The sequence below is a fragment of the Geotrypetes seraphini genome, chromosome 1 (assembly GCF_902459505.1).
Source record: "Geotrypetes seraphini chromosome 1, aGeoSer1.1, whole genome shotgun sequence".
Classification (NCBI taxonomy): Eukaryota; Metazoa; Chordata; class Amphibia; order Gymnophiona; family Dermophiidae; genus Geotrypetes; species Geotrypetes seraphini.
This window is the reverse complement of record NC_047084.1, coordinates 73,026,643-73,050,937: the sequence shown is the minus strand read 5'-3', so window position 1 is coordinate 73,050,937 and position 24,295 is coordinate 73,026,643. Positions and strand designations below refer to the sequence as shown.

Genomic DNA, 24,295 nt, shown 5'->3' with positions numbered 1-24,295 from the left:
TGTATGGCTTTATTTTGAAAATTTATGCTGAACTGGGCATGAAAATATTCATGCTTCTTTATGGAATTATCCCACATGACTAAAAGTATGTGCATTGTTAGATCCATGGAGAAAACAAAGTGCATCATTTTGCATGTAATTTACAAAGAAAAGGTACTACCTCCAAAGAAAATGGATGCAAATCTCTATCTGTTTTTTTCCCAAAGCAGTTTTTAAAGGGAAAATGTGTGCATACATTACATTTTGAGAACGGTGCAAAATCTGTGGGTAAAAGTACAGAAACCTTATGAACATGAATAAAAATTACTCTATATAGGATGTGTCTCTTTAATTTGTGAGAAGTTTTAATATTTTAAATTAACAGCACAATAAAAGTGAACAGTAAATGTGGAAGCAGGAGGAATTATATAAACTGGATCCCTACTTTCTCTATATAGGATATCTTTCTATATAAACTGGATCCCTACTTTCTCTATATAGGATATCTTGCTAGCTTCTGATGACACAAAGTTGTTAAATCGCAAGAGGATTGTGAAAAATTGCTAGAGGCCCTTGCGAGACTGGGCGAATGGGCATCAAAATGGCAGATGATCTTTAATGTGAGCAAGTGCAGTGATACATTTGAGAAAGAAGAACCCTAGCTATAGCTACGTGCTGCGGGTTCCACATTAGTAGTCACCACCCAGGAGAAAGATCTAGGTGTCATTGTTGAGGATACGTTGAAACCCTCAGCTTGGTGTGTGGTTGCTAAGAAAGCAAATAGAATGTTAAGAATTATCAGGAAAGGAATGGAAAACAAAGATAAGAATGTTTTAATGCCCTTGTATCACTCCATGATTCTCCTGCACCTCGAATACTGTGTGCAATTCTGGTTGCTGCATTTGAAAAAAGATGTAGCGGAATTAGAAAAAGTACAGAGAAAGGTGATAAAAATAATAAAAAGGAATGGGACAATGTTCCTATGAGGAAAGGCTAAAGCCGCTAGGCCTCTTTAGCCTGGAGAAGAGATATGATAGAGGTGTATAAAATATTGAGTGGAGTGGAATGGGTAGATGTGAATTGCTTGTTTTATATTTTCTAATAATACTAAGGGGCATGAGTGAAGCTACTAAGTTGTAGATTTAGAACAAACTAGAGAAAATATTTATTCGCTCAGCATGAAATTAATCTGAAATTTGTTGTTGGAAAATGTGGTGAAAGCAGTTAGCTTGGCAGGGTTAAAAAAAAAAAAGTTTGTATAATTTCCTATAACAAAGCCCAAAAGCAGTTATTAAGATGGACATGGGGGCAGTCCGCTGCTTATTCCTAGGATAAGCAACATAAAATTTGTTTTACTCCTTGGGATCTTTCCAGATACTTGTGCCTTGGGTTGGCCACTGTTGGAAACAGGATACTGGACTTGATGGACCTTCAGTCTGTCCTAGAAATAGCAATTCGTATGTTCTTATGCTGGTAGTCCTACTATTACCCCTCCTGAAGTGCTTCATCAAGAGAGTAAACCTAGTGGAGTGTGGATGTGCAGGGTAGCTATATCTAAAGACTGCAGGAGCACATATCATTGTGTTGATCCTAACTGGAACAGCCACCATGATAGGGAGTCCACATGCCAATTAGGATCCTGTAGAGTGGTCATCTTAACTCTCAATTAGGGGAAAGCCCTATGGACTGACTGACCTGCCTTAGGAAGCCCAACTGGAGAGCACTAAGGATGTTGAGGCTCATGGTCTGGATTTTACCCCTGATTTTATATTGCTGAACTAGGTGTACGGGTTTATTAGATAAGCTCCAGGAGGATCTTCCTTCCATAACTTTGCTTCCTCCTTGGGGTTGCTGGGCTATATATTGCAAATCCCAGGCTGGGGTTCCTACTCCCAAGAGACTGAGATGGGATTTCCATTTGGAATGGAAATAAGCTGGATCTCTATTCATCCTACCCTCAGTTCACTCTTCTAGGGAGGTTGTTGGAACATAATTGATCCTGTGGGGATGGTGGAGGTAGGATTCTCCCCTCAGATGTGGACAGTCCTGTTCAGGAAGGAGGAGTTACCCCCTCTGTATGTATGTTAAACCTGTAACCCGTTCTGGGCTCTTTGGGGACAATGGGATAGAAATCAAAATAAATAAATAATATTAGTGTTTCTGTTGTCCCTAGAAAATGAAAGGAACTGCCAGCTCAAGTCAGGATTCTTTACTGACTGGAATCCACAGGGCCTCTAAGGCATTCCTTCTCCATCAGACATTGAAGAAAATATTGCTTGTTGGATAGAAAAGGCCAAAGGCAGGAAGAAGACCATGAATGAACTATATCATTGTATGGGGAATGAAAGTGAGAAGCAGAAGCTTTATTTTCTTAGATTCTGCAAAGCATGTGTTCTTAGTCACATTCTTTATAAGTTTTAAGTTATTGATTCTATAGCTTTGTGTATTGATCCTGTAGCATGTTATTGACTCTGTAATGTACATATCTCTGTTCCTGAAAACTTTGTGTATGTATCGGTGTAACCTGTTCTGGGCTCTTGGGGAGGACGGGCTATAAAAATGAATGAATGAACGAATAAATAAATAAATAAATAAAGTAGATGCCTTTGTGATGTTAGTTGATTGAGTGACCACCATTCTAGTAGAAGGGTGTCTAACAGTTGAGACGTGCAAGACAAAAATATGAAAGCTCTATTTTAAACAATTTTTTCCAGATTTCAAGGGCTTTCCTTACAGATTGTCAGCTGTATTGGTTACATAGTTAGAGCTTGCCTGTGGCAGGTCCAGTAGTTCTCAGAGGGCATAGTTTCTTTTAGCTGCTGCTTAGGGAATGCGGAAATGTCAGGTTAGGAGAGGGGGGTAGCCTTCCTGGTAGATATAATCTAGGATTTGATAAGGGCATCCGAAGAATATAATTATAGTGATAATGACCAAGAGAAGACAAAAAGAGCTGTCACTGGGTAGATCCTGTTTCCAAGGCCTGCTACTCTTTGGCAAGAATCTAGAGAAGTTGTTAAAGGACTTGAGGGGAGTCTGAGATTGGTACCTTCCTTAAAACAGTATAAGAAGTTCCTTATATTCCCCTCAGGCCTGTCTAGGCTTCAAGAGGCCAGGTACAGTCCATGGTCCTTGCAAGGGAGCCTAAGAAAGAGATCCCATTGTCCCCAATAGCTCCCGTCCTCCCCAATAAAGATGTGCAAGTCCATTTTTGGTTCCACACACAGGTTACAGAGCTTTTATCAAAAATTGACACATCTCAAATTTATTCCTTCCCTTTGTGAATTAATACTAGCTTCTTCACGGATTGTGCCTTCTCTTTGGAACCAACTCCCACTTCATATTTGGGATGAACTATCAACAAATAAATTCAAAGTTATTCTTAAACCTGGCTTTTTTATTGTACCTTTTCAGATGTCATAGATTGACATGTTTTTGACTTGGCCTGTGTTTCTTCTCTTCTGTCCTTCTGTGACTTGTGTGTTTTAGATTTTCTCTGTGCTAGTTCTTTACCTGCCTGCTTATGTCAACCATTAACACTGCTCATCTGTGTTCTAGTTAGTACAACTATTTCTTCAATGTGCTCTGAAAGGCGGCATACCAAATTTCAAAATAATCACCTTAGATTGCTGACTGCTCAGTCATATGGGAATACTACCCAATGAACTTTACCTTCCCAATTCCTGATACCTTTGTGTTGTGATCTTCCATTTGCTGGCCATGAGGGTGGTGGTTCATGCCAATTTGCACTGTCTTGCTCTCTTTGATTCATTCTGTATCTTCCCAGTTGGGGAGGGGCGAGAAAACGGCATTATTCAGTTTAATTTTGTGATGCCTAAGAAAGAAGACACATTTTTCCTAATTCCTATATCTAAAGCACATCAATAGGGTGCTGCATATACCTTATTTTCATATGGAAACCTTAAGATCAGTATTTGCCATCGTACAAAAGGATTCCTAACTTATCTTATTGATATCTTATTGATACTTATCTTCACATTCCCATTTGAGAAAATCATTAGTAGTTATATTACATTACATTGATGTCTTCTATCCCTCCAATACCTTTCAGTTCTAGGTGGTTTACAACAAGAATTAGCATGGGCATTCCCAGGGAGATTGCAAGGTTGATAGCTATAGTATGCGTCGGTATCTGGGGAGGGTCGATACGGTTTGGTTAGATCATTTGACAAATTTCTTGAATAGTATAGTTTTCAGTTCTTTCCTGAATGTTTTGTAGTTGGGTGTCGTGGCTAGCAGATTTGAGAGGTGGCAGTCTATTCTCGCTGCTCTGGTGGCTAGTAGTCCGTCAAATTTTTTTTGCTTTGCATGCCTTTGATTGGGGGGTGGCTTAAGTGTGCTTGAGTTCTCCCTGGTCTGGATGTGTTTTTCCTGATTAGACGGTTGTTCAGATAGCTTGGTCCATTTCCATTTAGGGCTTTGAATAGGGTGCAGTAGAATTTGTGTTGTATGCGTGCTTGTACTGGGAGACAGTGCAAGTCTTGGAAAGCTGAGGTAATGTGGTCGTATTTTTTTCGCGAGTATATCAATCTTAGAGCTGTATTTTGGACTGTTTGTAATTGTTTTAGCATGTTGGCGAGGCATGACAGGTAAAGTATGTTACAGTAGTCCAGGAGTCCTACTTCCTGAGGCTCTTCACTTCTGAGTCAATATTTCAGTTCTAGTTATTACCTCTCAAGTTAGCTACTTCATTAAAGAAGACCTATAGGAAGACCTATAAGGGTCTTCATTAAAGAAGACTTATAAAGGTGCTCTATAAGGGCATAACTAAAAAAGAAATAAGAAGACTCCAAATTATACAGAACGTTGCAGTGAAGATCATATTTAATGCAAAGAAGTTAGACCATGTTACTCCCCTCCTTTATAAAGTTCATTGGTTGCCGGTAGAACATAGAATCACATGCAAAATTCTCTTACTAACCTTTAAAACTAGACAAAATAGTCAACCAGAATTTATCAATAACCTTCTTATTCTCTATAGTTCTTCTAAGAGTTTAAGATCTTCTTCTAAAAATTTTTTATCTGTTCCATCTCTGAAGTTTATCAATACAATGAGGTCTACTATTTTCTCTGTCAGCGCTCCATCTCTTTGGAATAATATTCCAGTCCACTTATGGGAAGAATCAACTCCACCATTTTAAGATAAATTTAAAAACATTTATTTTTCTTGATGCTTTCGAAACCTAAATGCTACATAGTTTTATTCTACTTTTAGACACCCTCCCTTTTGTTTTTTTCCCCTATATGTTCTCTCTTTTTACTTGATAAATTATAGTTATACCCTTCTTCCCTTTTTTTGTTTCTGTTTGTTTTTAAGTGTTTTTAATAATGATTAGTGTTTTTAAAGGATGTATTGTTATTCCATATATGTTTTTAAGACAATGTTCACCACCTAGAAGGCCGATTGGGCAGTATATCAAATTTTTAAACTTGAAATTTGAAACCTTCTCCAAGGTGGTAGTGGTAGCAGCTTGCTTCTTTAAGGAGAGAGTAATGGTCCACAGTTACCTGAACAATTGGCTGAGCCACAAAGTTGGATGGCCACAATCATGGTCATGAGCCTGTTAATCACCGAACTGAGTGATGAATTTTTCAAGGAGCAGTTTGGCTCCTCAGAAACTGCTCCCTCCTAGGTATGACTCTAGATAGAATCTGTAAATTAGTTCCAAGTCAATGCATTTTTATGCTTTGTGGGCCTGCACATGAGAGACTGTTTGCAGGAGCTGAGTTCATGGCAATAGCTCCAGGTTAATGCTACAATGTGGGGTGTACAAGTCCTCTCCAGAGGATATTGTTGTCTGGTTGGTTCTCCTCAGTCCCAGTATTATGAAGCCAGAATTCCTCTGCAGGGCTTACAATGAGATCTGTCTTCGGTGATCATCATCAACCTACAGAGAGGATTATATCTCCCTCCTGGAACTTTCTCAGCATTTGTGCAAGTTTGAAAGACCCAAGAAACCACTGTCAACCAGGTTGTTTAAGGAGGCATGTTGGACTATAAGTTGCCTTGTCACCATGGTGCTCAGGTTTGTGCATCAGCACGTTCTGGCACTTCAGGTGGTGTTGGACAACAGTATGGCAGTAGTGTACGTAATCAGAAAGAATGGCACCAAGAGCTGTCAGATGGTTCTGGAAGCTGGCTTCCTTTTTGAATGAGCAGAAAGGATTTTTGAACTCATGGTACACTATTGGTAGTAAAATGATTTCATTCGAACTAATAACATTTGAATGTTAACGCTGATTAAATTAATAATGGCATGTTTGCACTGTAAGGTTTTTTTTTTCTTTCAGATTGACATTCAGATCAAGGATGCCATTGGCCGATACCACCAGTGCGCTACGATCCAGCTAGACTTTCAGCTACCAATCAGATTCAATCTTACTTACGTGAGGTAGAAATATATACATTCTGTGAATATCTTTCTGTGCTTTGCTTTTTTCTTGCATTGATCCTCTTAAATGAAGGAATCATCTATTCCTGCATCTCCTTTCTGTTTTGGCTTAATGTATTTTTATTTATGATGCATTTTTTTAAATGTACCTTTAACTTAAATTTGTAGAACAAAAATCTTTCCAAATCCATCCTTCAGCTACTCATGTTATTTTCACTTTATACCTATTAGTATGATACGTGTGTGGCAGTTTGAGTGGATTAGGATTAGCAGTACCTTGAATCAAACTAGAATGATGCTGGTAGGTTAGTTAGTATCTGGGCAACATCATCACTGGTTTTGGTAGCTGCATAGATTTGATTTCTACAAAATTTGTTGATGGGATGTAATGAGGTAGGGTTAGGCTGTACCCTCCTGTTTTCACCGTCCTTTGTGTCTCTTTCCATCTTTAAAAATTATGAATAAAATTTTGGTGTGATATGCTTTTCATGGTATTGGCATTATCCACCTACAATATTAGCAAATTATGAGAAAGTTGGGTAGTACTTGTTACTTAAAAAGTTGAGAAACACTAGATAGAATGTAATGCCATGGAACAGAGTATATGGCACAAACTGTGGTTACATAGGGTTGAAATATGTGTAATGTTCTGCCTTCAACTGCTTTATGTATAGGTAATATTTTGTTTTGTCTGTCTTGGGAAGGGGGGGAGCATTTTGTGCATAAAACAGTATTTCAAGGAGAAGAGGTTATAAAATATGTGTGAATCCACCAATAACTTAGGCAGAAAAAGCACAGTTACTTACCGTAACAGGTGTTATCCAGGGACAGCGGGCAGCTATTCTCAACACGTGGGTGACATCATCCATAGAGCCCTGATGCAGACAGCTTCACAAGCTGATTTACTTGCAGAACTTAGAAAGTTTGCAACTGCCGCACTGCGCATGCGCGAATGCCTTCCCACCCATGCAAGGGCGTGCGTCTCCTCAGTTCATATAGCTAGCAGAAAGGCCAACCAGGGGAGGTGGGTGGGTGGTGAGAATAGCTGTCTGTTGTACCTAGATAACACCTGTTACAGTAAGTAACTGTGCTTTATCCCAGAACAAGCAGGCAGCCTATTCTCAACATGTGGGTAACCTCCAAGTTAACCAGAATGGGATGGTGGGAGTGTTGGTAATTCAGGAGAATAAATTTTGTAATACCGCTTGGCCGAAATGGCCATCCCGTCTGAAAAAAATATCCAGACAATAATGAGAGGTGAAAGTATGAACCGAGGACCAAGTGGCAGCTTTGCAGATTTCCTCAATAGGAGTAGATCTAAGGAAAGCTAATGATGCTGCCATGGCTCTGACTTTATGGGCTCTTTAGATGCAGTCCAGCCTGAGCATAGCAGAAAGAGATGCAAGCCGCTAACCATTTGGAGATGGTGTGCTTGAAATCGGATGTCCCAACTTGTTTGGACTGAAGGAGACAAAAAGTTGAGGAGCAGATTTATGTGGTTGAGTGCGTTGCAAGTAGAAAGCCAAAGCACGCTTACAGTCCAGAGTATGAAGAGCTGTTTCTCCAGGAAGAGAATGAGGCTTTGGAAAAAACACTGGAAGTACAATTGATTAGTTGAGATGGAATTCTGAAACCACTTTAGGTAAGAATTTAGGATGAGTATGGAGGACACCTTGTCATGATGGAATACTGTGAAAGATGGGGCCGCTACTAAAGCTTGTAGTTCGCTGACTCTGCGAGCAGACATAAGAGCAATGAGAAAAACCACTTTCCAAGTGAGATATTTAATATGAGCCATTGGTTCAAAATGAGGCTTCATCAATTGAGCAAGAACAACATTGAGATCCCAAACCACTGGAGGAGGTTTGAGAAGTGGTTTGACATTGAAAAGTAATTTCGTAAATCTGGAAACCACAGGATGAGCAGAAAGGGATTTCCTTTCGATAGGCTGATGAAAATCAGCAATTGCACTGAGGTGGTTTCGAATTGAAGTGGCTATGAGGCCAGACTGAGATAAATGGAACAGGTAATCCAAAACTGAAGACAAGGAGGTAGATTGAGGCTCCTTGTGATGAATGGTGCACCAAGCAGATAATCTAATCCATTTCTGAGTGTAGCATTGTCTAGTGGTCAGCTTCCTCCATTTCTGATTGTAGCATTGTCTAGTGGTAGGCTTCCTAGAAGCCTCTAAAATGTCCTGTACAGATTGAGAAAATTGTAGAATGGCAGTTAGGTTGAGAGGTACCAAATTGTCAGGTGTAGAGACTGCAGGATGGGATGAAGGAAATACCCCTGACTCTGTGTAAGCAGAGAGGGAAATACTGGTAGAAGTAGAGACTCCCTGCTGCTGAGTTGAAGTAGAATGGAATACTAGGGTTGTCTGGGCCACCGAGGAGCTATTGGAATCATGGTGGCATGTTCCTGTTTGAGTTTGACAAGAGTCCTGAGAATCGGAGGGAATGGAGGGAACGCATAGAGAAACTGATTCGTCCTTTCCAGAAGGAAAGCATCTGCCTCGAGGCGATGAGGGGAGTATATCCTGGAGCAGAATTGAGGCAGTTTGTTGTTGTGGGGAGATGCAAAGAGATCTATTTGAGGAGTTCCCCACTGAGAAAAAATGTGATGAAGAGGCGAAGAATTGAGTGTCCATTCGTGAGATTGCAGAAGACGACTCAATTTGTCCCCAGACAGTTTTTATTTCTCTTTGAATGTAGACTGCCTTCAGGAAGGTGTTGTGATGGATTGCTCAGCCCCACACCTTTTGAGCTTCCTCACAAAGAAGGAGAGATCAGGTTCCTCCCTTCTTGTTGACTTAGTACATGGCGACTTGGTTGTCTGACCGAATAACGACTACCTGGTCGTGAAGGAGATGTTGAAAAGCTTTGAGAGCATTGAAGATTGCTCTGAGTTACAACAGATTAATGTAACACTGACGATCCGTGCTGGACCAATGGCCTTGAGTACGGAGACCATCGAGATGAGCCCCTCAAGCGTAGGTCGAGGAATCTGTCGTGTCGCTGTGGGCAGGAGGGGTTGGGCTCCCTCCTGCCCGTATTTTAGAGGGGGGTCGCCATGGGCAGGAGGTACTGGGATCCCTCCTGCCCGTATTTTAAGGGAGTGGGGAGAGTCGCAGGGCTCATGTCTCAGAAGGAGGGGTTGGACTCCCTCCTGCCGGTATTGGTTCAGGGGTGGGAGGTGGATCGTGGCAGGAGAGATTGGGCATCTCTCCTGCTGTGATCGCAATAACCCCTTCCCCCGAACTGCCACGAACCGCAGCAGGAGAGATTGGACATCTCTCCTGCCATGGGTCACGGCAGTTTGGGAGTGGGGCAATCGCAATTGCATCAGGGGAGATGAGGCATCTCTCCTGCTGCAATCGTTGCGATGGGGGGTGGGCAGGTTTCTGGGGCCACTTAATGATCGCAGCAGCCGCGATCAGCTCAGCAGCCCCTTTTCGGAACTTATACGTGTTTTGACTTGGTTTAAGTCAAAACGTATAAGTTCTGACTGGGCAACCTGCTCAAGATTTTTGTTTACTTGCTGTACGACTAAGTCTAGGTCGGCCCTTTCCCCTCCTCTAAAAACGCCTCTTTTCGTTCTAGGCGTTTAGAGGCAGGGGAAAGGCCTAAGCTGATTTTAGATATGTCTAAAACCAGCTTTGATTATCGGTACTTGGATGATCTGGCTTTTTGATCGACCAAGTACCGATTTAGGCCACATTTTGGATGTTGTTTTTTTTTTATTGTGTTCAAATGTGTTTATTGATTTTCAAAGACAACACAAAACACATAATATATTCAGTAATAAATGCAGTGAGATCAAATGACAAATCATAAACATGGAGAGAAAAATGGCTTACATTATTATACATCATATTCAAAACAGTATTGGTAAGGTACGAAGAAAGACCTCATTGCAGATTGTAACAGAATCCTAGAGAGGAGAAAGGAATAAGAGTGGATAAGAAAGGAAAATTAGGTACATGTTGTGAAGAGATAATGTGCATGAAAGAGAAGAAGAAAAGTAGGAAAAGGAAGGAGGGAAAGAAAGAAAGAAAGGGGCGGGCATCAACATCCAAACGATGATATATAATAAGAGTAGAGCACAGGAAAACTCAATGGAGTTCACCGGAATGTCAGCGGTTAAATAGAGAAATGTTGTATAGGTTCCCAAATGCGAGATATGGTCAGCGACCTATTAGAGTATTCAGCCGCTTTAGTCTCATAAAGATGAATCATGAGTACTGTATTCCACCAGAACACAATATTAAGAGTATCAGCAGATTTCCAGTTGTGGAGGATCATCTGTATTGTAAGGGCAATCAATATATTAAGGAGAGAGTATTGACTGGAGGTAAGTGGGTCCAGCACCGCTAAATCTCTAAAAAGGAGAATATCAAAAGTAAAATCAGATGTAATAGGTAATAGGCGTCGAATAATACCCCAAACTCTAGTCCAGAAAGAGCTAATGATAGGACAGGCATAAATCATATGGTAAAGATCTCCCAGTGCAGCAGAACAGTGCCAGCAGAGGTTGGAGTCCCTAAGACCGGCGCGAAACATTTTGGAAGGTGTCCAAAAGACTTGATAAGCTAGAAAATATAGAGATTGTGATAAACTAGCAGAGGCGGTAGGTCGAACAGTTTTGCTGAAGTACCGTTCCCAATCTCTGTCAGAACCGTGCCAAGAGATAAAGGTCGCCCAAGTGCCGGTGGTCCTAATAGATCTAGGAAAAAGATAAGCTCTGAGTGCTTTATAAAAAATAGAGGTCGAATGTCCTAGAAGAAATCCCTGCTGAGACAAGGTGAGGAAGTGGGAGATTTGCGAGAAGGAGAAAATGGAGGGAGAGCATTTCTTCAAGCAATGTGAAAGTTGAAGCCAGTGAAAAAATTTTGAAGGGGGAAGATTGAACTTGTTCATAATCTGAGAGAAGGATAAGAGAGTGTCCTTGTTCATAACGTGATCTAAGGTCCATATTCCTTTATCAATCCAGGAATGCCAATGAATAAAACAATTATCTATAGTGAATAAGGAATTGTACCATAGAGGAGCAGATAAAGTACATCTTCTGTCAGATTTAGAGATTTCATCAAAATATCGTATTGTCTGAAGAGTCGCAGAAATAGAGATAGATTTACAAGGAAGAGAGGAAGGAGACATATATGGTAAGCAAGATAATGGAATAGGTTTAATGAGATGTTGTTCAATATGAATCCAGGCAGAGTGGTTACTATTTAGATCCAAATCTTGAATCCAAACCGAGCTGTAGCGAAGCAATGCTGCAATATGATAGAGAAAAAAATCAGGAAATCCCATACCCCCCTCCTCCTTGGATGATTTAAGACCAAAGATAGATTTTTTACACCAAAGATAGTCTGATAGCTTGCTCTCCATAGATTTATAAAAGGTTTTGGGAGCTAATCTAGGTAGCATAGAAAGATAATAGTTAATGATCGGAGAAATGGTCATTTTGATGGCTTCTAGCCTCCCCCACCATGTCACAGAAAGAGGCGACCATCTCCTCAAGAGAGCATCCACTTTGGCAGTTATGGCTGATAGATTGATGGACATCATTGTGTCAACGTCTTGGTGAAAGAGAGTTCCAAGGTACTTCAGGGAGGAACTCGCCCAACGAAAGGAAACTGGGCCACAATCAGATAAAGAGGTGACATCGTTAAGAGGAAGAATTTCAGACTTATCCCAATTAATACGGTATCCAGAGCTAGAGGAGAAGTCAGAAACCAGTTGAAGTAAAATAGGAATAGAAGAGGCAGGTTTGGAAAGGAATACAAGTAAGTCGTCAGCATAAGCCAAGGTCTTGACTTGTAGAGAACCTACCTGAACACCCAGTATACGGGGATGTTGACGGATAACCAGTAAAAGAGGTTCAAGAGCTAAATTAAAAAGAAGAGGGGATAGAGGGCAACCCTGTCATGTACCTCTGTGAAGGTGAACCGGAGAAGATAAAGAATCATTGATCCGAAATCTGGAGAAAGGTTTGGTATAGAGGAGCCGGACCCACTGTACAAAGTTTGACCCACAACCAAACCATGACAAGGAGGAAAATAAATGATTCCACTCAACCATATCAAACGCTTTCTCCGCATCTAGGGATATCGCCAAGAAATGTAAGGTCATGCATCTCGGTAACGGAAATCCTTGCAGAACTTACACCCTGAATGGAAAAACTTTAACCAGGACTATGGCAGAACGAGACTTAGGAGTAATCATCAGTGCTGACATGAAAGCAGCCACTCAAGTGGAGAAGGCTTCATCTAAAGCACGGCAGATGATAGGTTGTATCAAGAGAAGCTTCGTCAACAGGAAACCTGAAGTCATGATGCCATTGTACAGAGCCATGGTGAGACCTCATCTGGAGTACTGTGTGCAATTCTGGAGGCCACATTACCGTAAGGATGTGCTCAGAATTGAGTCGGTTCAGCGGATGGCCACCAGGATGGTCTTGGGGCTAAAGGGTCTCCCGTACGAGGAAAGACTGAGCAAATTGCAGCTCTACACTCTTGAAGAGCGTAGGGAGAGGGGAGACATGATTGAGACATTTAAGTACATCACGGGACGGGTCGAGGTGGAAGAGGATATCTTTCTTCTCAGGGGACCCTCGACCACAAGAGGACATCCGCTCAAACTCAGGAGAGGGAAGTTTCGTGGAGACGCAAGGAAGTACTTCTTCACGGAGAGAGTGATCGAGCATTGGAACAAACTTCCAGTGCAGGTGGTCGAGGCACGCAGCATCCCAGACTTCAAGAACAAATGGGATACCCATGTGGGATCCCTACGGGGTCATGCCAAGGGATAGGGTCACTAGGACTTAAATGAGCGGGTCAGTAGAGTGACAGTATAATTACAATTATACTTAAGGGGTCAGAAGACTTAAGAGGGTGGGTAAATAGTGTGGGCAGACTTGATGGGCTATATGGCCCTTATCTGCCGTCATCTTTCTATGTTTCTATGTTTCTAATCAGAGGATCAGAAGAAGAACGAGCCAGATCCAGAATATCGTTAAAAGTGCGTGCATTGAGCTGGCATTATTTCTAGCCGCATAGCGTGCGGTAATATCTTGCGTGCACTAAAAACGCTAGCGCACCTTAGTAAAAAGAGCCCTTTGTTTTATAAACTTAGGGCTCCTTTTAGCGCTAGCGTTTTTAGCGTGTACTGCATTGCAGTGCACGCTAACCCCGCGCTACATGGCTAGAACTTAACGCCAGCTCAATGCTGTCGTTAGCATCTAGCGCGTGTGGCAATTTAGCGCGCGTTAAAACCGCTGTCACAGTAAAAGGAGCCCTTAATAAAAATATTTGAACTTTAAAAAAAAATGATCTAATCATGTCACTCCATACCATGTGATCTTGCAGTGATTGCCTACTGAAGATCATGTCATGTTTAAGCTGGCATGTATAATTTTAAGATTTTATATGGATTAAGTTCCCTTTGTTTGATAGAGTTGATTAGCAGACTGGTTGTTACAAGACTACATCTTATTCATCCAAGTTACTATCTTTTCCAAGTTTAAGAAAGTACAATTTAAGAAAACCTTTCAAACTTCTTTTTGTTACTTAGCTCCTTCTTGTTCTTCTTTGCTTTCTGTAGAGATAAGATCCTTGTCTACCTTTACTTGTTATAATAAGGCAGTTAAAACTTTCCATGAGATTAACACATTTCTGCTTACTTTGATTTAATTTCCCTTTTTATTCTATTAGTTTTTATTTTTGCAGGTTTTTTTTTATTTATTCTTGATTAAATTGATTATTTCTTTATGATATTCTTGAATTATTTGTGAAATGACTCTATATCTTATTACATGGAATTGTTCTTTGTTTTCAGTTTATTCCATTTTTCTCATTGCTTCTGAAATACTGCATGTTTCGTTTTATACATTTTAAGCATTTTTTATAAATCGAAAATTGCATGTTGCTTCAGTAATGATGGTTGTTACAGGTTACTACACATTAGTGAGTCAGCTAATATTATGTATATTTAAGAAGATTATATCACCTCTTTCTGTAATAGCATTTCATATTTTTAATATTTCTCTAATTGCTGTCTCAGCTAAATTAAACTAAAACTTGAATTTATAGACAGAGTCATTTTCATATAATAAAGCTCGACTCGGTATACAATAACTTACCCCCAAAATTGAAGAAATAAACTTACACTTACAATTTTGAGAGTAACCAAGTTTTTAAGTTTTTTGCGGAAGGATTTAAGTGAACCTAATTCTCTTAACCTTAGGGGAATATCGTTCCATATTTCTGTTAATTTAAATGAATAGGATTTCCCTTGTTTACCAATAGAAACAATGCCTTTAAGGGAAGGAAAAGACAGTTTAAGTTTTTGCATAGTCTTAACCAGGCTCAGTTTTTGAGAGTTCCAGGAGAGAGGAACAAGTAGAGAGCATGTCAAATAGAATCTTAAAAGTTAAGCAGGCACATTAAAATGCCTCCTGGAAAATATCGGAAACCAGTGAAGTTTAACCAGCAGCAGCGTTACATGCTCAAATTTACCCTTACTGAAAATCAACCTAGCCACAGTGTTCTGAATTAACTGGAGTCTCTGCAGGCTATTCTTGGTTAAACTTAGATTGAATTACAATAATCTAACCGTGAAAGGATAATAGATTGAACAAGAACAGAGAAATGTCGCTGATGAAAACAGGACCTGACTTTCCTCAGCAAGAGAGCATCCAGAAAAGTTGAAAGTTGAAACAAATGCTAGAAAGTTCTTCTTTACCCAACGTGTGGTGGACACGGGAATGCGCTTCCAGAGAATGTAATAGGGCAGAGTATGGTACTGGGATTTAAGAAAGGATTGGACAGTTTCCTGCTGGAAAAGAGGATAGAAGGGTATAAATAGAGGATTACTGCACAGGTCCTGGACCTGTTGGGCCGCCGTGTGAGCGGACTGCTGGGCATGATGGACCTCAGGTCTGACCCAGCAGAGGCATAGCTTATGTTCTTATGAAGAAACTTCCTTTTTTTTTATTTTACTAGAGAGCTAATTTGCACAGTTTGTTTCTCATTTCTGTCCTAGCTGTAACTAACAATGGTAATCCTCTGAACTGTATTCACCTTGCTGCCTGCCAGTAGAACATTAAGTTCAATAGAGTTGCCATGTCTACTGTTGAAGGTGCATAGCACTGTTTAGCATATTACCACAAGAATAGTACATTTTCATAACTGTTTTGTTTTTCATTCATTCACTAGTAATCTCAAAAATCGATTATTGCAACGCTCTATTTAAGGGAATAGCCCAAAATGAAACCAGACGTTTACAGATTATCCAAAATGCTTCAATTAAACTTATAATGAAAGCTAAGAAATTAGACCATGTGACACCTCTCCTTAAGAAAGCGCATTGGCTCCCAGTTGCTCACCGCATAACATATAAATTGAGTCTGCTGACTCTCAAATCTCTTCTTTATAAAACTCCCGCCTTCATTCATAAATTATTGATTCCCTACACCTCAACAAGATTACTGAGGTCAAACGACCAACATCTATTGGTTGTTCCCTCACTCAAAAACATTAACACACGGCGACAATTCATCTTTTCTGTCAAAGCCCCCCAAACATGGAATTCCCTCCCTATTTATTTAAGGGAAGAATGCAATCTAGACAGATTCAAGAGCAAGTTAAAAAGCTTTCTTTTTAAATATGCATTTAATAGCTAGAAAGCTTGATTAGGAGCCTCAATTGAATCCTATTTCCCAACTTTTTTGAAGCACACTCCTCTCTCCCTTCCTATTGTTTTTTTTCCCCATACGTGTCTTATTTACTATCAACAATTTGTATTTCTCTCTCCATCTTTTCCTTTTGTTTAATATGTTTTGTCAGGTTAGCTCTATTCGTTTGTTCTGTTTCCGCCAGAAATTTGTAATTTTATTGTTTTGTACATCGCTTAGAATCCTGAATAAGTGATCAATCTGATTTATAATAAACTTGAAACTTGATTTCTTTGCTGTTTCCTGCAGGTCATTAAAAACAAAAGAATTGCTGTTGACCTAATGTTCATCTAATTTGAACTTTAATTTAGATAATAAATTGTATTTGTTTTCTGCAAAACTGCTAGTTATATGATGTCATTGATAATAAGTCACACTCTAGTGTCGCATCTTTTTAGCAAGTAAGTGAAGCAAATATCTGGACTTCTTTAGTTATATAAATAAATAAACATACCCCTAAAAATAACATGTCCTTTTTTTTTTTTTCTTTTTTCAGTCATGATGGTGATGACAAGAGAAGACCAGTTATTATTCACCGTGCCATCCTGGGATCTGTGGAACGAATGATTGCCATTCTGACTGAAAACTATGGAGGAAAATGGTAAAGTGGGAGGAAGCATTCTAGTTAAATTACTCCTATCTGCTTTTAAAGTGTCTGCATCTTTTATTTTTGTTTTTAATGTCTTCCTCCTATTGATATTTCTCTGCACTCCTTCATGCTCAACATTCTAGCTTTTATGACATGTTTTTATATTTGCCTCTCAACTCCGCCCTCTCGGCAACACTCCTTGGTTTTCAAATGGCAACTGCCTCTGCATGTCTGCTAATGGACACTAAGAAGGTCATTTAGAAATAATTTTCCACGTGTAAAACCTCTTCTGCATAGGGGAAAAGAAACTTTTTATAAGACCATATGACTCACATATGTGTTTTGAAACAATGCATGTACTTAAACAAGCATTGTGTGGATAACATGAGGAAGGACCTAGTGAAGCTTAAGAAATGGTCTGAAATTTTACAGTTAGATTTAATGCTAAGAAATGCAAGGCCATGCATTTGGGCTGCAAAAACCTGAGGGAATGGTACAGTTTAGGGGGTGAAGAACTTTTGTACACAAGAGGAGCGGGACTTGGATTGTATGTGATGATCTTAAGGTGGCCAAACAGGTTGAAAAGGTTACGGCAAAAGCTAGAAGGATTCTTGGGTGACCAGTAGGAAAAAGGTATTGATACCCTTGTATAAGACTCTGGTGAGACCTTATTTAGATTATTGTGTACAAATTTGGAGATCAAACCTTCAAAAAGATATAAACAGGATGGAGTCAGTCCAGAGGTGGCTACTAAAGTGGTCGGTGATATACGTCATAAGGTGTATGGGGACAGATTTAAAGATCTCAATATGTATGTATACTTTGGAGGAAAGGCGGGAGAGGGGAGATGTGATAGACATTTAAATACCTATGTGGCATAAATATGCATGAGGCAAGTGTCTCTTTAAATTGAAAATAAACTCCAGAGAGAGGGCATAGGATAAAGTTAAGTGGTGATAGGCTCAGGAGTAATCTAAGGAAATACTTTTTTTTTTCAAGATGGCGCCGGGTTAGGTTGCTGTTATAGCACCTCCCGCCGTTTTCTTTGTTTATGTTTATGTTTTTTGTTTCTTTTCTTATTTAATTTGGTTTTATTGTCTACATTTACACTCCTGTAATTTTTTTTTTTTCTAATTTTTTATTGATCTTATTGTTATAAATTTGGAGCCTACTGTCTTTTCTTGGCGGTTTGGCCCGCATGCAACGGTCTTGGTGGCCTTCTACAGTGGTCGAGGTCGGAGGTTGGCAGCGACTGAGGTTTAGTGGCAAATCGTCTCCGCAGCAGCCGAGGAACTTCAGTCACCTGAATCCGCAGTACCTGTCGCCCAAACCCGAACACAACAGCGAGCTGAGGCTGAACAGCCCCGACAAGATGCTGTTGCACACGGCCGACGAGCTCTCCGGCATGGAGGCCATTGTGGTGTCGTCGTCCGCCGTCGTCTGCCTATCTTCAGGCCACAGCCAAGATCGCTCTGAAGCCCCCCGGGAATCACCTGCTGAGTTGTGGCGGCGGAGGCTTAGGAAGCGCCGGCTTCAGCGAACTGCCGAGACAAAAGATGGCCGGTCCCCCAGCCCTGGGAGGCTCCGCCTCACCCCCTATGTCCAGCTTCAGCACCCTGTGGTCGGTGCAGACCTCTTCGCCGCCTCCTCCTGTCTCCGGCGCACCTAACCCTGGTGACAGCGGCCAGATCAACGCTTTGCCCGGCCCGGAGACTGAGAACTTCTACCCTGGGATCCCATCGTCCATTAGCCCGGCTTTTTTCCAGAGTTTCTCGCCGGTGTCGCACAAGCCGTGCGCTGCGAACATGCCCGGCTTCAGTAGCCCCTTTTCGACTCAGATCTCATTACTTCAGCAGCAGCAGCAAAGCAGGGGTCCCCTGTCAGCCCCCAACAGCACCAGCACCAGGCGGCTTTTCCGCAGCAGAGAAATTCCTACAATCACCATCAACCTCTTCTGAAGCAGTCTCCTTGGAGCAGCCATCAGGGTAGCGGCTGGAGCACAGGCAATATGTCGTGGGGAGGAATGCATGGAAGAGACCATTGCATAGCAGGAAACATGGGCATCCCTGGGACTATCAACCAAATCTCTCCCCTGAAGAAGCCCTTTTTCTGGGAACGTCATCGCTCCTCCAAAAACTTACTTGCTCCACTCCATCACTGACGCTGAAACCGTGGATTGAAGACTATGTTTTGATTTTATTTTTATTTTTCTTTCCAGTTTATGAATTATTTTAATCTCATTTATTGTTTTGCCACTTGTTTTGTTTTATTTTTATCATTTAAATTTCCCCAGAATTCTATTGTTCAACGGTTCCTCCCTTCTGCATCTATTCCTATCTCTCCTCTCTTCAACCTTCCAAAGTCCTTTAGATCGTAGTCTTGTCAGAATGTTTATTTTCTTATCTTTTCCTCTATCTCTATTTTTCACTTCTTTATTACTCTCAAGATACTTTAGTTAGATTGTGAGCCTTCGGGACAGTAAGGGAATTTCTAATTACCTATCTTACTTATAATTTTAATGCACCCTAATGTATATTTTCTGGAAACCGCTTAGAACCTAACGGATTAGCGGTATATAAGAAATAAATTACATTACATTACATATATGGAGTAATCTTCCAGTAGAGGTGGTGGAGACAGACTATGTGTGAATTCAAGAAAGAGTAGAACAGGCATCTGGGATCTCTTAGGGAGAGAAAGAGATAGTGGATGAGCAGGCTGGATGGTCCATTTGACCTTTAACTGCCATCATGTGTCTGTTTCTGTGTAATGTGTGCGTGAACTCTACATGTGATCATGCATATATTTATACGGCCTTGGAGCAAGAATAAATTTGTGCATATCTGTTTATACACCTTCTAGGTGCTTATTTTACAAAGGCATAAGGGTGCCTATGTGACCTTTATAAAATAAGCAGAAAAAATGCATTTTCAAGGGTTCCAGGCTCCCTGTTATAAGAATCCTCTCTAAGTCCATTGTCTAGGTATTACACTTGAGTGATGACTCACTCCTTCCAGGGTCTGTGAACAATAGGTCCCCGGTATTCCAAGGGGATTCTCAATCTAGTTCATGCTTTTTCAGTAGTTCATGGAGGTGAGTTACATTTAGGGTTAAAATTGTACCCATTCCACTATGCAAAATTGGAATGACCTAGTGGTAGAGCTACTGCCTCAGCACCTAGAAGTTATTGAATCAAATCCCAGTGCTGCTCCTTTTGACCCTGGGCAAGTTGCTTAATCCTCCATCGCTGTATATATGTAAACTACTTTGAATGTGTAACCACAAAAAGGTGGTATACAAGTCCCAGTCCCATTCATGGCTATTGCTGCAAAAGGGGCTTCCATCAACACAAAATGTAAAAACTGTACAAGGATATAAAGATTTCACAAGGCACTGTATTTGAAAAAGCATTTTGAGGAAGTTGCCTATGCTGTAGTGGTGACTTCTTTCCCCTCTCCTTCCCTTATATTTAGTGATGTAGTCTGAGCCTAGCATCAGTCCTGTTCTCCCTCAGGCTCAGCTTTCTGATAGTTCTGTACTAAGAGTGAAAGAGGAAAAACTGCCTAGGCTAAACAGAGAGAATAGAAGCGGGTGCTAGAAACCTCTGGAATTGTGACTGAAGCTGAAAGTTTCATGAATAATAATTTTAGAGTATTGTGATTAACATGTCTTTATTTTCAAATAATAATTTAATTTTAAATATGTAATTTGCTGATACATGTACTTTTTCCCCTAAGGCCTCTCTGGCTATCTCCTCTGCAAGTGATGGTAGTGCCAGTAGGACCAACTTGTGATGAATATGCCGAAAAGGTACTTATTGATGATTTGTTAATTTTATCCCAAAAGCTGATTGATATCTTTGTTTGCCATCCATTAAAATTGCTTTCTTCTTGTGACATGTGAACGTAAAGAATTAGGTTACTTAAATTTTAGATTTTTGATGTGATGCCTTAAGCTTGGATTTGGAAGGGCAAGTAAAGTTTGGTACAGTAGCCCTGTCCTAGAGGGCTTGCAATCTCATTTTGTATTTGAAGCAGTAGCAGGCGATGTACAGTATAATGTCGTTATAACAGATTTGCTTATAAGAACATATGTATAATATGTATAATAATAATAACATAAAATTCTTTGAAAGAACACAATTCCAACTTATAGTACAATCCCTAATACTAGGTATACTGGACTACTGCAACATCCTCTTCCTTCCTTGCCCTGCAACTACGATTAGACAACTCCAAACAATCCAAAATACAGCTTTGAGACTCATTTACTCACTGAGAAAACATGACCACATCACTGAAGCCTTCATCAACTCACATTGGCTTCCAATCCAAGAAAGAATCCAATTCAAATTCTACTGCATATTATTTAAAACCCTACACGGAGACAGCCCATCATACTTGAACAATCGCATCATCCAAGCACCCACTACCAGACACAGAAAAACGCACTCCCCATTCATACCCCCCCCAATCAAGGAAGTAAAAAGGACAAAACTACACGACGGCCTCCTAGCCACTCAAGCCGCAAGGCTGGACAACCAGATCTCCAACCTTCTGATGACCACCCCAGACTACAGGACGTTCAGAAAAGAAATAAAAACCACACTTTTCAAGAAATTCCTGAAGCATCAATAACATCACGACCTCTTAGTAACTCTAAAACTGACATCTGAGCTACCCATTACTGCACTAATAATAACAAAAGAACCTCCACTATGACCACCTATTAATTCTTTTACAAACCACCTCACCCTCAACAACCCGTTAAATGTTTATAAGATCTACAACTTACCTCTCTAGCTAATCATTGTAACTCTGTTTTTTATTTAAATTAACCTTTTGTAATCCGCCTTGAACCGCAAGGTAATGGCGGAATAGAAATCCCTAATGTAATGTAATGTAATAACATGTATAATCAATTTTTATTTAAAAACCCCCCAAATACAATCAATCATGGAATACAACCAACTGCAACCAAGATACAAATGATACAGATCCAACACCCCAACCCGTCCCCTCCCCCCTTTCCTTCCCCACCCCTCCAGAACCAGACTCAAAGCAGAATATTCAGTGCAGTAAACTTTGACTCAGATAGCCCACTGCCGAGGAAGAAACCTTGCAATTCCACTCTCTATGCAACTGGCGGCCATGAACTCACAAGAATTTGGGGTAGGGTGCCAACATAGGCTGTAGGATGTTCTGTTGCATGTTGTCTTTGAGACCACCTTCGAGTTTCAGGGGCCCAGAATCTGGAACAACCTCCCGGGGCAGACTTCAACAAACACCCACATACTTCCAATTCCAGAAAGCACTGAAAACTCACCTTTTTTCCTCAGTGCATTGACCCATTCCCATGATATCTTCCATGCACTTTCTTTATAATGTCTATGTCTCTGTAGCAATGCTAATATTTTGAAGCCGCAATGATTCCTAGATGACATTTGTGGGATACAACAGTTGGTATGGTATATCTTAATGTTCTGAGGAGTCGGACATCTGGACCCATGAAGCGCATGCTTGGTGTGTGTCCTGGCATGCTTAAAGTGTTAATGCCCTTCTGAACAGGATCAGTATTTGAATTTCATACCATTTCCCCCTTGCCAATAAAACTCCTTTTGAAGACACCAAAGATAGCTTATAAAGAACATAAAGCCTACCACATTTGCTCAGTTTATTTCTATTACAATACCATAGATCTCACATGATCTCTTGCTTTCCTTTCTCTTTTTTGTAGTCAGGGGATCCTCTGTGCTTGTCCCATTCTTCTTTGAACTCTGTTACTGTTTCTACCTCCCTTACTTCAACTGGGAGACAATTCTATGTATCCACTAACTTCTCTGTGAAGAAATATTCTAATATTATTCCTGAGTCTATACCCTTAGAATCTCATATTCCCAGCTTATGCTCTAGAATTTCCTCTCTACTGAATAATATTTTGTTTCTTATGCATTAGTTATATCTTTCCCATTTCTTCCTTTCTCATGACTAGTTCAGAAGAGAATACATGGAGGAAATACAATTGATCTATGTGTATTATACTCACAATCATTAACAAGTGAAATAATACCACTTGAAAGAAAATATTAGGGCTAAATCAGGAAAATAGAATCTAATCCTACAGAAGGAAAGGTAAAGGTAAAAATGTAATGTCAACTTGCCCTAAAATCAAAGTCCACTAAATTGGTTATTTTCTGATGCTCCATCCCTAAGATAATATTTTAGCAAGAAAATTCTACATGCTTAAAGTTACAAGAGAAATCCTGTGCTCAATAAAGCAGATTAAATGTATTTTCTAGAAGATGTTTTGTAGGCATAACATGGATTCAGGGTTTTCTCCCTGAGAAAATATGATCATATTACAACTGCCTTCCTAGACTCTCACTGGCTATCTATGCAAGCACGAATTCAATTCAAATTCTACTGCCTATTATTCAAAGCATTAAACGGCTCGCCCCCCCCCCCCTATCTAAACAAATGCCTAAATCAGATCCTCACCTCAAGACAAAGAAGAACTCTGAACCTTTTGCCTTCCCTCCACTCAAGGGCACTTAGCGCAAAAAGATGTTTGATAACCTACTGGCGACGCAAACAGCAAAACTTAACCACTCCATCTCCAACCTGTTGACGGCAATGGGTGACTTCAAAACTTTTCAAAAAGAAATCAAAACCCAACTTTTCAAAAATTTATCCAGATATCTTAACCCAACCCTTCCTCTTCCTCCTAGTTAAATTCTCCCCCAAAACCTCCACTTAAATAATCTCTTCCTCCCCAAAACACCAACCAAGTATTCAGATCCCTGAAATGTAACATAATCTTATTTGTACTCTAACTGTAATCTATTTGTTATATCACACAGTAACGTACAGTCAATTTAATATCCAAGTTGCAAGTTCTTCCGGAATTAATCCAGCTATCTCTCCTCTCTTGTAACCAAAAAAAACCCCCAAAAAACTGTTGTAACTTCACTAGAAATGTCCAGTTGGCTCTTTTGTAATCCGTCTTGAACTGCAAGGTATAGGCGGAATAGAAGTCCCTAATGTAATGTTTGCAACTTCTGTTTGAAAGGCATCCTACTTAAAATATCTTGTGACATGGAAGTTTGAAAACTTGTGGCTCAGTTTTCACTGAGCCCTGGAGGTTTACAGATAACCCCAGCAGAACTACTGTGAGTTAATCAATGTGTCCCTATCAAGCGCTATAAGCCCAATTTATTTTTGGATCTGTAATTCATCAAGACACTAGGGCTCAAATCTGAGTCGATGGCACCTAACAACCCCGTCCTCTACTGAGCTTATGAAATGAATCTTCAAGGATGTCAGCTTTGTCAAAATATTAGCCAAAGCTTTATCTACCGTGTCCTCAGAAGTAGACAGTAGGATTTAGAATAGCGGTTCTCAGTCCCGTCCTCGGGAGACACCTAGCCATTCAGATGAATATGCATGAGAGAGAGATACATTTGCACTACCCCATTCAATGCATCTCATGCATATTATGCATATTCATTGAGGATATCCTGAAAACCTAATTGGCTAGATGCCACCTGAGAACTGGGTTGAGAATCCTGGTTTATGTAAAA

General features: G+C 40.3%; 1 protein-coding gene across 3 annotated transcripts in view; it reads left to right on the top strand.

The window, feature by feature from the left end:
- The window catches only part of TARS1 (threonyl-tRNA synthetase 1), a 143,705-nt gene that overhangs the window by 104,487 nt on the left and 14,923 nt on the right, over window positions 1–24,295 (top strand). For 2 of the 3 annotated variants that reach the window (XM_033933234.1, XM_033933225.1), the window contains exons 15-17: window positions 6,289–6,389; window positions 16,624–16,728; window positions 20,454–20,526. In XM_033933234.1, the coding sequence (XP_033789125.1) occupies window positions 6,289–6,389; window positions 16,624–16,728; window positions 20,454–20,526 (279 nt within the window). Of the gene's footprint in view, window positions 1–2,152; window positions 2,449–6,288; window positions 6,390–16,623; window positions 16,729–20,453; window positions 20,527–24,295 lie in introns of those variants that run through there. The other variant, XM_033933241.1, reaches the window with a different exon arrangement.